The sequence below is a fragment of the Olea europaea genome, chromosome 1 (assembly GCF_002742605.1).
Source record: "Olea europaea var. sylvestris chromosome 1, O_europaea_v1, whole genome shotgun sequence".
NCBI lineage: Eukaryota > Viridiplantae > Streptophyta > Magnoliopsida > Lamiales > Oleaceae > Olea > Olea europaea.
Genome location: NC_036237.1, coordinates 29,692,660 through 29,704,789, shown reverse-complemented (window position 1 = coordinate 29,704,789; position 12,130 = coordinate 29,692,660). Strand labels below are relative to the sequence as shown.

The following is a 12,130-nucleotide window of genomic DNA, read 5'->3' as shown; positions in this document are numbered from 1 at the left end:
GATCAATTATGAGATATGAAAGTGTATCAATCTCGATTATCGATTATACTTTTCACTTCACTATTAAGCCAATATAAGTCGAAAACTCATGTTCGATTTATGAATACACATTGACCAAAGATTTCGTTAACGACTTAATTGAAAGAAATGCAGATCATAATCTCTTACTATCTAAGAGTGACGAATTCTCTATTAATCATTCACAATCTTCATACGATTCTTAACATACCCGAACGATGTCGTATTAGAGTCCTCTGGCAAAGCAACATCCAACATCGTCAAAACATAACTATCCTCATACAAGACACCATGATGACCTCAAATCAAATGACCAATCCCACTACCGAACGTTAGAGAATAAACACTGATACTCAGATAGTTATCCATGTGGAATCTCTCAGCGGGCCTTCAATGTTTTGTTCTATAACAAAATATCCACGTGTTCATTCAATTGTCACCACACTTTAACTTGTAAGATCAGTTACTTACTTCCCAAGTAAGAAATGCTACACATGATGGTCTATCTGTAATAACAATATCATATCTCATCATTATTTACGATCACGGATAATTTAAAATTTAACCATATGTAATTTGTATCTCACAATCACAACTCCTTGTGATTAACAAATTACCAAAATTTGAATCTACACACTCTATTATTTAATTTAATTGAATAATGATTGAATAATAAATCTACCATAAAATTGCATCAATAATATATTATAAGTATTTATGTCCAAGGTTGATTGGACATAGGGCATAACACTTATATAATCTAACTTTATAAAGTTCAACGTGAAAGGATCATATAACGTTTTATCAAATGTTTAAATTGGTTTCACATGAAAACTCGTTATATAGTTTTAATTATAGTTTAAAATACAGTTTGCTCTTTTGAAAAAAATTGGAACGATGATGAAGTTGGACATTTTATAAAGAGCAAAAAATATTAGAGAAACTAAATACATATGTATTGTTTATACATCGTAATCTTTTTAAATAGTGCTTGATAAATTTAGGGAAAGGAAATTTAAAAGTTGTGAGGGCAGTAACCCTTCATGTCCCTCTACGGTGCCGTGGATTAATTTGGTAGTTAAAGGACATCAATGGTGTAGTTTTTCACAAAAGAAAGTTAAAATTACATATTTAAAGATTGAAATTCAAAAATAAAATTTATAAGTTTACTTATACAAAAAATGGGTATTAATTTTAAATTTCAATATTAATAATAATATTAATAAATTAATTTATATACTCACACTCTACCCTCATCCTTCTCATTCAAATCTTAAATTATTTTTTCCCTCTTCTTTCCCTCCCTTCTCTTTTTCGCTCCCATCTCTCGCTACCCTCTTTTCACACACGGATGACTACCGTTGTCGGAGATAAGAGCGGGGCTCGTCACTGTGAGCAACGACACAACGCTCACAGCAACTACCTCTGAGAGCCGTTGTGCAGCGGTACTTTGCTGTGAGCACGTTGCACAGCAACGCTCATAGTGTCGCTTATAGTAGAGAAGTCGTACGCAATGGTGTCAAATGTCACTGCGTGTGGTGACCTCACACAGTGCAGTGCCTTCTTTGTGCAGTGTCGCTGCAACATGATTGATAATATTCGTTTTTTTATTCCTTTTGTTGAATTTGAACTCGCCAACTAAAAATATAACTTTATTTATGAAATGCAATATATACAATTTTTTATACACACCAAGCTTATTAACCTCACTTATTTTATTTAAAAATGGAGCACTTACAATAATTTCTCTATTCCTCACCATTGTTGTACTAATTCCCTCTTTCACTCTCTGTTTCTTCTCTCTCGTCACTTCACACACTTAATTACACATACAACACATATATATAGGCAGAGGATTCAATGTAATTGTCGCCTTCCTCCGAAGAATTCTAGTATGGCGGTGGAGGCAAATTTATCTAATTATATTCTAGATCCTTCTCTAATGCCTACATCTATGAAAAATCTAAAAAGTCAGTGATGATTCTTCAATTCTCCTTTTCATTTTAATTCTTTTCTTTTTTGTTACGCCCAACTTCGCCTCAAACTCTACAAGTTTTGAAGCTATTAGTCTTTCGTTTAAAGCATTTGCTGTTTCAAATATATCTTGCTCTTCTATGATTTCATCTTTATTGATTTTCAGATTAAGATAATTGATATTTAATTTCTCATGTCTATTCGACTTCTTTATTTGTCATTGTAAATTTATACGTACCTCAATCTCTTTTTGTTGACTTGGTCTTAACTCTTTTGATGTTAGTTGCACCTCTAAGGTGTCTGCCAAGCATATACTTCAAACACTTCTTTTGAGTCTGGTAGTTCCTCCTTTTTTGGAGTCCACCAAGAGGACTCTTCATTAGGCACGATGTCGCATCTTGGGTCATCGATCCAATCATCTTCACAATCCAATTGATCAGGCAAGATTACCACCAACGCTAATTCGTCCTTTATACTGAAATTTATTTTCTTTTCTCGAGCTTGTTCAATTACAATTACAAATGCTTCAGCATCCCATTCTTCTTCACTATTGAATTTGTCTTGCTTGTTGGAGGTTATTATATTGCCTTATGCTGGCTCTTTTTTAAACCAATAGTCTCTAACATTTGTCTGGTTAATGCTTTTTGGTCGGCCAACAAATTTTCAAGATTAACTAATGAAAGTTGCTTTGGGCAACCTTGTATTGCGGCAATGAAACTTCTAAATTCGAGTCTCAATCCATATATAATTATTCTTCTCATTCAAGACTCCAAAATCTTACTTGAAGTATCTAACTCTGAAATTTCACGACAGAAAGATTTAACTTTATTAAAATATTGACTTATCCTCAATTCTCCTTGAGTGATTGAGAGAAACTCGTTCTTCAGAAGCTGCAATCTTAAATCATTTTTCTTCTAGAACAGTAGGTTAAAGTGTCACATGCTTCCTTAGTTTTGTCTCTTATGTGTTCCAATAATTCTTCTTCGATTGTTGTTTTTATAACGAACAAAGTCTTGCCCATTTTAATTCTCCACTTTTTTAAAGCTCTAGCAGTGTCATGTCAATCCTGCGAACAATTTTCCACAGGTCTTGCCCTTGAAGATATGATTCCATGCAAGTTTGTCATGAGGTATCTAATTATCAAGCTTTCTCATTCTGCCTAACACTTTTAGGTCGTCCATCGTGATTTGATTTACCTCTTCGTAATTAAGCAAGCTTTAATAAAGTTTCACAACCTCACTTTGTGCACGATCTCAAGAAGCTTGGAAATTCATCCTCAACCGTCTCGTTCTGACACCAAATTGTTGAATTTGAACTCACAAATTAAAAATATAACTTTATTTATGAAATGAAATTTATACAATTTTTGATACACACCAAGATCACTAATCTCACTTATATTATTTAAAAATTGAACACTCACAATAATCTCTCTTCCACTCTATCACTGCGCTCTCTCTCTCTCTCTCTCTCTCTCTCTCTCTCTCTCTCTCTGTTGCCCTCTATTTCTCTTCTCTCTTCACTTCACACATTTAACTACACATACAACAAAACATATATATAGGCAGAGGATTCAATGTGATTGCCGCCTTTCTTTATCCAAAGCATTCTAGTATGGCGGTGGAAGCAAAATTATCTAATTATATTCTAGATCCTTCTTTAATGTCTGATTCTTCAATTTTCATGTTTTGGTTCTTGTTGGGGTTTTGTGGTGGTGCATGTGGTGTTGCCTACAGCACAACCGGCGGCTATCGGTGGTGGTGTTTTTTTTTTTTTTTTTTTTTTTTTTTTTTTTTTTTTTTATTTGGTGTTGTTGGAGTAGTTGGAGCGTTGGTTTCCATGTTTTGGTGTTATTAGGGTTTTGTGGCAGTGCAAAGATTGATCTGGTGGTGGTGTAGAGGTGACAATGGTGGTGTGGTACTGGTTATGGTCACAAATCGTGGCGGTGGCGGTGGCGATGGCGATGGCGGTGGCATGGTGTTTAGTTGGGTGGGAGTGGAAGTGGGATAAAATGTACAATTCTATGAAATAAATGAAGAAACTACCACTTCATCGAATTTCATCAATTTAGGTGACGGACAGAAAGGCGTCATTACCCTATTGAACCAAAACTAAAGTATACTATTTGATTAATACTAGAGTAAATTATAATTACGTAATTTACAATCAAGTAAAAGTGTAATTATATAATAAATTTAAGTATAATTATTCAATTGAATCAAAATTGAATACACTACTTGATTAATATTAAAGTAAATTATAGTTTTTGTGAATTTAATTTACGGATTAACAAAGCCTAACAAGTTGATAAATTATAAAGATTCAGAGCTTAAAATTTTGAACAAAATAATACAACAGATTCCCTCACAGGTAAACTAAGCATAACGTCACCAGTAACAAAATTCCGAAGAAAAGAGGCTGTCTTGTAAAATACAACAAAGTATACCCCCATCAGAGTGTTGCTTAGTAAAAGATATTAGACATACAAGATTCCTGCAACTGTACGCTGCTAGCTAGTGATACCACATATACGAGAAGGAAGCATATGAAAGATAGCTACGAGATCCTCATAAAGATTTGAAAGGCGCACCAAAGTTTCAGACTACAGTAAGGGAACCCAACATTACTTTTTGTTAGCTAGCAACAAACTTTGAAATGGCCTTCTCGATAGCTTCAGCATATGTTTTGTGTTGGTAAGTAAGAGTGGATTCGAGCAAGTCCCAAAGTGATGTATTTGGATTCCATCCTGGCAATATCATGATATTGAACTTTGAGTCTAAGAATTTTGCTACTTTGAGTATAAGAATTTTGCAAACGTTCTCAAGCAATTCTATGTTTTTAAAAACAAGTTATTACCAAGTTGTCTGTTAATAATAGTCATGTCCGGAATTCTCTTGTCACTATCATCGTATCCTTTACTATAAAATTCTTTGGAACTAACATCGATGGTAGGTGTTTCTAGTGATGATTCTCCACTAACCTTTGAGTAAACCTATGAGCATGCAAGAACAAAAGTTATGTTGAGAAAATACATATAGAGAATATTTTCGGATCATCAATAAGAGCAAATCACCTGTGCCATCATTTCAGCAAGTTGCCGCACAGTAACTTCATTGTTAGGGTTGCCCACATTGAAAATTTGCCCATTAGCCTTGGCTGGATTTTCCTAAGTAAAATCTCGAGGTCAACTACCAATTCCACATGCTAAAGTCAAGCAGAAATAATAAGGGTAAAACTTGACTTACAATCATCAATAGAACAGCTTCAATGGCATCCTTTATATAAATAAAGGTTCTCTGTGATTGGCCACCATCTACAAGCTTAAGTGGTTCGCGCCTTAGGAGATTCTGAACGACAAAAGATGAATGCCCAAAAGAAAATTAGATGTGTGGAATCATTGGACATGAATTTTAATTCTGTAAGCGAAATATCAACTCACATTGCTAAAGCAGGCAAGAACTCTTGGAACACCTTCATTGGGACCATCAATTTCGGGTATGAAATCCATTCGGGGACCAATCCAGTTGAAAGGCCTCACAATGGTAAACTCAAGACCATTCTCAGCACCCTCGGCTATGGAATAATTAAATGAGGAATTAATAATGCATGTATGAACTTAAGTTCCCTTACCGTAAATCAATCTCTCAATCAATTGCTTCGCACACGCGTATGACCATCTCTGTTTCTCAACTGGACCAAAAATGCAAGGGGAGGCGTCTTCGGAAAGAACATAATATGCAGGATCCTGATGACAAGTAATGATTCAGAAGATTTTCAACGATGATAGATTAAATATTTCAGACTCCTTTGCTGACAACTCCAAAATAGTAGGCAATTTTGTGCTCCGATTTGTACACTTAACATTCAAAGTCCTCAATGAAAAATCAATGACTATGAACCATAATGTTTATATCCACATTTCATTGTAAAAATATAACCAAAAGAGACAATACCAAAAATTTCAGTTACAGGACAGTTTATCAACAGAGAAAACTTTCAATCGCACCTAGATACCATAGTTCCAAAATCCAAGTAAAACAAGTATTTTAAGGACATCTCGCAGAAGTAGAGGAAACTAACACGGGGGCGGTTCTGAATAAACAGGGGAAAAACATATTGTGAATGTAGTGTGCAGAAAACAAGCAAAAGAAATATGTAAACAAAGAAAGATGGTGCAACGCTCAAATTGGTGTGGACACAAGTACGCAACTTCGATTTTATTGTTCATTTCACACTTTTCTATGGATGAATCATCAAATTTCCCTCTCAATCTCATATAAATTCCAATCATTCTGAGTTATTAATAAGTTTTATTAGTTCAATGAACAGAAATAAGCAAAGATTACTATTTGAAATTATCGCATTAGTATAGTTAAATATATGAAGCATGGAATCTTCAAATCGCAGAGCTATTTTTAATTAATTAGAACATATATCACGTTGTACTTTCACTTAGATATGTAGAGTAAGAACTTGAGATGATGATGATAATGAAGATGATGATAATAATAACAATAATAATAAAACATGAAACTCAAGATATGTACTAACCTCGAAAGTTTTCCATAAATGGCGGAAATGATGTTCATAATAATCAAAAATAATCTCAAATACGTCAGTATCCCTAAAAGCTCATTGTTACCACTTAAATTAAATACATTTAACCAATTTATCACCCAGAAAAGAAACAAGAGAAGAAACAGTCTTCTTTTTGTAATATATTTGTTCGTGGGAAGGCCTGCTGAACATGGAACAGATATACACGTAGTAAAATTCTCTCGAGAACAAGTCCTTTGCAAATTCGATTAATTTCTTTTACAATATGTCATGGTTCCCATTGGAGTGTACAAACACCTAAATCCAACATTGAAAGAAAGGGCTTCTTTTGTGTGATTTATATATGCTTAGTTCTCCAACCTTAATGGCTACTTTTCGGGGCCTGCCACTTCCAGGTTCTATGACAATGGTATCAAAGCAGGAATTGTGTCTTTTGGCTAAGTTAACACTTAAAGTGTATGGCTTCCTACTCGATGTGGACGTCGAGTCAGAAGCCTGATGATTTGTCATGGTTCTCATTAAGGTGTATCAGCACCTGGATCCCACATCGAAAGTATGGACTTCCTTTGTGTGGTTTGTATAAACTCCGGGCCATCTACCTCGGCTAAGCCCATGGCGCTCTGAAGTTTATAGTCGAGTACTCATTTCAGTGGCCCTGACAGTTATCCAACCTTAATAACTAGCTTTTGGGTTTTCCAACCTCTACGGTTTGAATAGGCTTTTGGATTCTCCAACATCAACGGCTTAAACTTTGATACCATTGTCATAGAACTTAGAATAGTCAAAGTCCAAAATCTAGCCACGTTGGAGAACTCAAGCCTATATAAACCACACAAAAGAATCCCATACTTCCAACCTGGGATTCAAGTGGGAAACATGACACAGTGACTAGACAAGGAAGTCAAAAAAGAAAATGTAAAAAAATCTAAGAGTGTAACAAAAATACAAAAATAATGATCAAGAGAAGCACAGATCTGGACTTCGCACAGGTAAGCTTTGTCAAACAAGAGAAAGAAAAAGGAAAGCAAAAACTAACCTGCCTCAATGGACTATCTTTTGGCAAGAAGCAACCAATTGTTTTCCCATACGCTTCACAAGTGGAAAAGTGTATGAGACGCTTACTATTTTTCGAACAGTACTTCACCTAAATCCACAAAACCAATACTACATCATACATCAATTCAAAAGTGAGCGCTAACCAAGATTTTATCGAATATTTCCATCAAAGAGTAAAGATATACCACTGGGAGAGCATCAATGAAGTTGCTGTAGATAATATCCAAAGGACGTGTGTTATAATCTGCTGGCGTGCAAATCGCAGCAAGATTTATTGTCTACATCACAAGAAATATATAAGATTCACATCCCAGTCAGACTCTTCATCGACAGTCCATGAAAGATATGAAGCTTAAAAAACACGCTAATACATCTTCAAAAGAATAAAAAATTCACAGCAAAAAGCAATTCCAAAGTTCAATATAAAATATATAAAGTGAATATTTCGTATGAAAATGATAGTAAAAACAGAACAAAGAACACTTTAGGTGCAACAGCAAACTATAGGTCATAACAGAGTACAAAATTAAGACCTAGAGGTTCCACTAAAGTTCTAGACACTTGCAAAAGTCCGATCAAGTAAAATTCAATTACGAAAATCAAAATTCAATGCGGAAGTTCGAAATTTCGAAGGATAAAAATTACTACAATGTGAAACAAAGCCGACGAAAAATAAATAATTGCACGATAAATTGCAAATAAAGCCACAGTACCTCATATCTGGATTCGAAATTTCATGCAGTAAGAAAATATAAATGCATAATTTTATTCAAGAAAACAATCAAAGAGTCGGAGGATTACAAGATCTGCCATCTTGATGAGACCTTCGAGGCGAGAATCGTTCTTGATGTTGAGTACGTGGAACTAGATACGATCGACCCAAGGGAGCTCTCCCGAGCCAGAAGGCTCCAACAGGTGCTTGATCTTATCATTATATACGTTAACAGCGAGTACCTTGTGCGGTTTGTCGCTCATGAGCTTCTCGCAGAGGTGTGAGCCAATGAAGCCGCCAGCGCCAATCATGCAAATAGTAATCGGTTTTATTGGATTCCTTTCCAGATCTACTCTTCCAATCACCATTTTTGAACTTCACACTAATTTCTTTGATAGATACAGATTTACGTGTATATTCGGTGCCCTTGTGATTCAATTATGGAATTTAGAGGTGAAGAATGGATGTATTTAAAGGTTGCAAATGGAGGGAGGAGAGTTTCTCAAAGTCTATGGCCTTACTGCAAGCATTTTCACACATCTTATCACTACTTGCGTAACTAAAGAATTCTTTTCATACTCGTTATATTTGCTGCCACGTTGCATTTTGAAATACATTGTGCTAAATATTGTAGGGTCAATGAAAAAGAAAGGGAAATTGCAGCCAAGGTACCAAATCTTTCGCTTATTAGCAGGCTTTGCCCAAATCTTTTATTTGTGTCATCCATGGTACCAAATCTTTCAAAAATTCTCAACTGAAGTCCAAATGGATGGTTTCCGTTAATTTGACCATTAGTTGACCATAAGTCCATGGTCTGACCAAATGTTGACTAATGTGTTAGAGGGTAAATGGGTAAATTTACATTTTCATATAGAAATTAAAAAATTAAATAATAAATAAAAACAAACAATCCACCTACCCGCCCAAACCATTTCTTCTTTGGCTCAAAATTATCGCCATCGCAACTAGGTTGTGGATTGCCACCGCCTTTTGACTGTCGATCACCGTCGCCACCTATGCCAACTACCACCATCGTCTTCCCTTCACCAATACCTCAGTTAAAGCTCTCAACGACTCCTCAAAATCAAACGCCCTAAACTGTGATTAGAGAACTTTATTTTCAATTTCTTTCTATGATTTACTCTGCATTTTTTTTATAACTCAGGTATCCAAGTTTTGTCTGACTAATCTTGAGGAGTGGCGGCTTTCCCATGTGGTTCGTTTACTCTACTTTTTTTTCTCAGTTACAAGTTGTTATATTTGTGTTTTGGATCTGGATTTCGAAACTAATCAGATTTGTTTTTGAGATTTTGCCATTGTTGTGGTGTAGGTCGTAGTAATATTGAATGAAGATGTTGATGGTGAGGAAAGGCGATGGCGAAGGTGGCAGTTAGATGGGGATGGTAACGTGAAGGTTCGATTGGGATGAAATTTATTGTGGGTGCATCTAACCTATATCAGCGTGAGATTTTGAGTCTTTATTCCGAAATCAACATGAGATTTTGGCGATTCAACTGGAGAATGTGGGGAAAATGGACCTAAAATCAGAGAATATTGACTCTTGAATCCAAAACCAATTAAAGGTTTGGGCAATTCAGCTAGAAGGTAGTGAAAATGGGTTTAGAACCGGAGAGTTTCTAGAGTGTTAAAAATTTCAATGGTGTTTTTTTTTCCATTTTCCCCCTTTTCAAGAGCTTCTATAACCAAATGGATGGTGACGGTGTGGTGGGTGGCGATGTCTGAGAAGTGGATGGGTTTTGGTTTTTTCTTTTAGGGGTGGGGTGGGGTGGATTTTTTATTTTCATTGTTTTATTATAGAAAATCTAAATTTACCATTTTAACCTTTTAAAACTAGTCAAAATTTGGTTAAATCGTTGACTTTTGGTCAAGTAACAGATGAATTAATAGCTTTCATTAAGTTGGACTTCAAGTGATAATTTTTGAAATGTTTGGTACCGCAAGTGGCACAAATGAAAGATTTGTGTAAATTATGCTAATAAGCGAAATGTATGATACATTGGTTGCAATTTTCCCAGAATGAAATATCATTCACAATGCGAAAATATAGAGAAAATGTGAAATATGTGTCAATGGAAACTATCCCTAAAACAGTTAAAATTTTAACTTTTAATTTTGTTCTAATCAATTGATTTAAACTAATGACAAATATTGTAGGGTCAATGAAAAGAAAAATCATTCATGACAAGAAATATAGTGAAAATGTTAAAAATGTGTGAATGGAACAATCCCTTAAACATTTAAATTTTAACTTTTAGCCTCCGTTTGGTTCTAATTTTTTTAGCTCTGAATTTTCAAGCCAAAAAATTAATTTTTTTGACCGTTACTTACCATAGTCATCCGTCATTTTTTATCTCTTCAGTCGTAGGTAGAACCCACATTTCAAACTAACGATTCAAAAATCAATTTTCATAACCAATACCAAAAAGGCTATTAATTTCTTTCCAATTAGTTAATTTTGACTAGTGACATAATAAATAAAATTGTGAAATTGAATATTTGGAACAAATTATTGGCTTCCTCTGCCATTTTTGTATGTCCTAAATTAAGATCTTTTTTTTTATTAATTGTATAATTAACTTTTTAATTTTCCAATATATATCTGTTTGAAGGATACAACGATTGCCCGGTTGGAAATTTGGAATTTGAAAAAAAAAATGAAAAATTAATGCAATAACTCACGAGCACGCGCTGTAAAATGATTGGCATTGACCAATGAGCCATCCTTAGGGCTCATGTGGATTTACACCCCTTAAATTCTCTCACTGGCACGCAATTTATATTTATGGGGTGTTTGAGGTGCATTTTTATGTAAAAATGCATTTTAGAATAGTAATTTGATGGGAAGTGTGTGGTTGAAAAATAAGAAAAAAATGTATTTTGAAAAAAAATGGGTACCAAACGGGGGCTATATTTATTCCCCCGTTAAAAATGAGTTTTTCAATAGTAATTTTTTTTTTAATGGATGTATGGTAAACAAAATAAGTAAAAATTTTAATCTCTGAGTAAAATTTTTATTGTGAAAATTTTTGAAGAATTGTAGACAAACAGGAGCTCATGTTTGACAACCATTAAAATGAGATTTTTTGGGAAAAACTAATTTCGGAATAGTGAATTTTTTTATAATTTGTGGTTAAAAAGCAATAAAACTTTATATTTATATGCAAAATATTTTATTGTGAAAATATATCGCTGAAAATGAGTTTGAAAAAAAAATAGTTTTGTTTTAATAGTTGTCAAATAATGGCTTTGAGTTTATGTGTAAAATATTTGTATTAGGATAATATGCGACTGAAAATAAATTTTAGAAGAAAAGAATTTTTGAAGAGTGATAAACAAATAGGAACTATATCTATAAAGTGTATAGTTTATTTATCGATAGGACCTGTAGATTTTTTTAATGGCTAGTATATTGCTAAAATAAGCGACTAATGCGATTCAGCATATTGGTGTTTTACATTATTTCAGGGGTTAGCAATACTGCATTAGATTACAAGTTCAATTAAATATAAAGAATTATGATCTATTAAATAAAACTTACTATATGTTAACACCTAAACTGATGTTCAACATCACTTGTGCTATTTGGCACTATTCAAAATAAGCCCCTCTTTGATTAGAGCAAAATTTAGCCATTGTTTGAGCCACGTTATTTTGAAAAAAAATGTATTTTAAATAGTGTATTGATGAAAAATGCGTGGTTAAAAGATTTCGAATTTACGTATAATATTATTTTATTGAAAAATGTGTGATTAAAATGATGTATAATTACTATTTAAAAATGTATTTTTTTTC

The 12,130-nt window shown here is 33.9% G+C and overlaps 1 protein-coding gene across 3 annotated transcripts; it reads right to left on the bottom strand.

Annotated features, from left to right (window-relative positions):
• Positions 1-4,300: 4,300 nt before the first annotated feature.
• On the bottom strand, positions 4,301-8,859 carry LOC111400391 (UDP-D-apiose/UDP-D-xylose synthase 2-like). Of its 3 annotated transcripts, XM_023027814.1 has the most exons (9): positions 8,407-8,859; positions 7,791-7,883; positions 7,586-7,693; positions 5,623-5,737; positions 5,432-5,525; positions 5,238-5,339; positions 5,066-5,158; positions 4,849-4,984; positions 4,392-4,738 (listed from the first exon to the last, which is right to left on the bottom strand). In XM_023027814.1, exons 5-9 carry the CDS (start codon positions 5,498-5,500, stop codon positions 4,626-4,628), a joined length of 513 nt encoding a protein of 170 aa, XP_022883582.1. In that variant the 5' UTR covers positions 5,501-5,525; positions 5,623-5,737; positions 7,586-7,693; positions 7,791-7,883; positions 8,407-8,859; the 3' UTR covers positions 4,392-4,625. The 3 variants fall into 3 exon arrangements, with proteins under 3 accessions (XP_022883576.1, XP_022883582.1, XP_022883587.1); XM_023027808.1 differs by having other exon boundaries at positions 4,301-4,738; positions 5,432-5,737; XM_023027819.1 differs by lacking the exons at positions 7,586-7,693; positions 7,791-7,883; positions 8,407-8,859 and having other exon boundaries at positions 5,623-7,579.
• Between the last annotated feature and the right edge of the window lie 3,271 nt (positions 8,860-12,130).

Excerpts from the sequence above, each read along its gene's own strand:
- LOC111400391 (XM_023027808.1), bottom strand. The coding sequence starts at position 5,500 with ATGGATTTCATACCCGAAATTGATGGTCCCAATGAAGGTGTTCCAAGA. Across the intron at positions 5,340-5,431 it reads TTCTTGCCTGCTTTAGCAAT|AATCTCCTAAGGCGCGAACC; the intron begins GTGAGTTGATAT and ends TTTGTCGTTCAG. Across the intron at positions 4,739-4,848 it reads TATTATTAACAGACAACTTG|GATGGAATCCAAATACATCA; the intron begins GTAATAACTTGT and ends TGATATTGCCAG.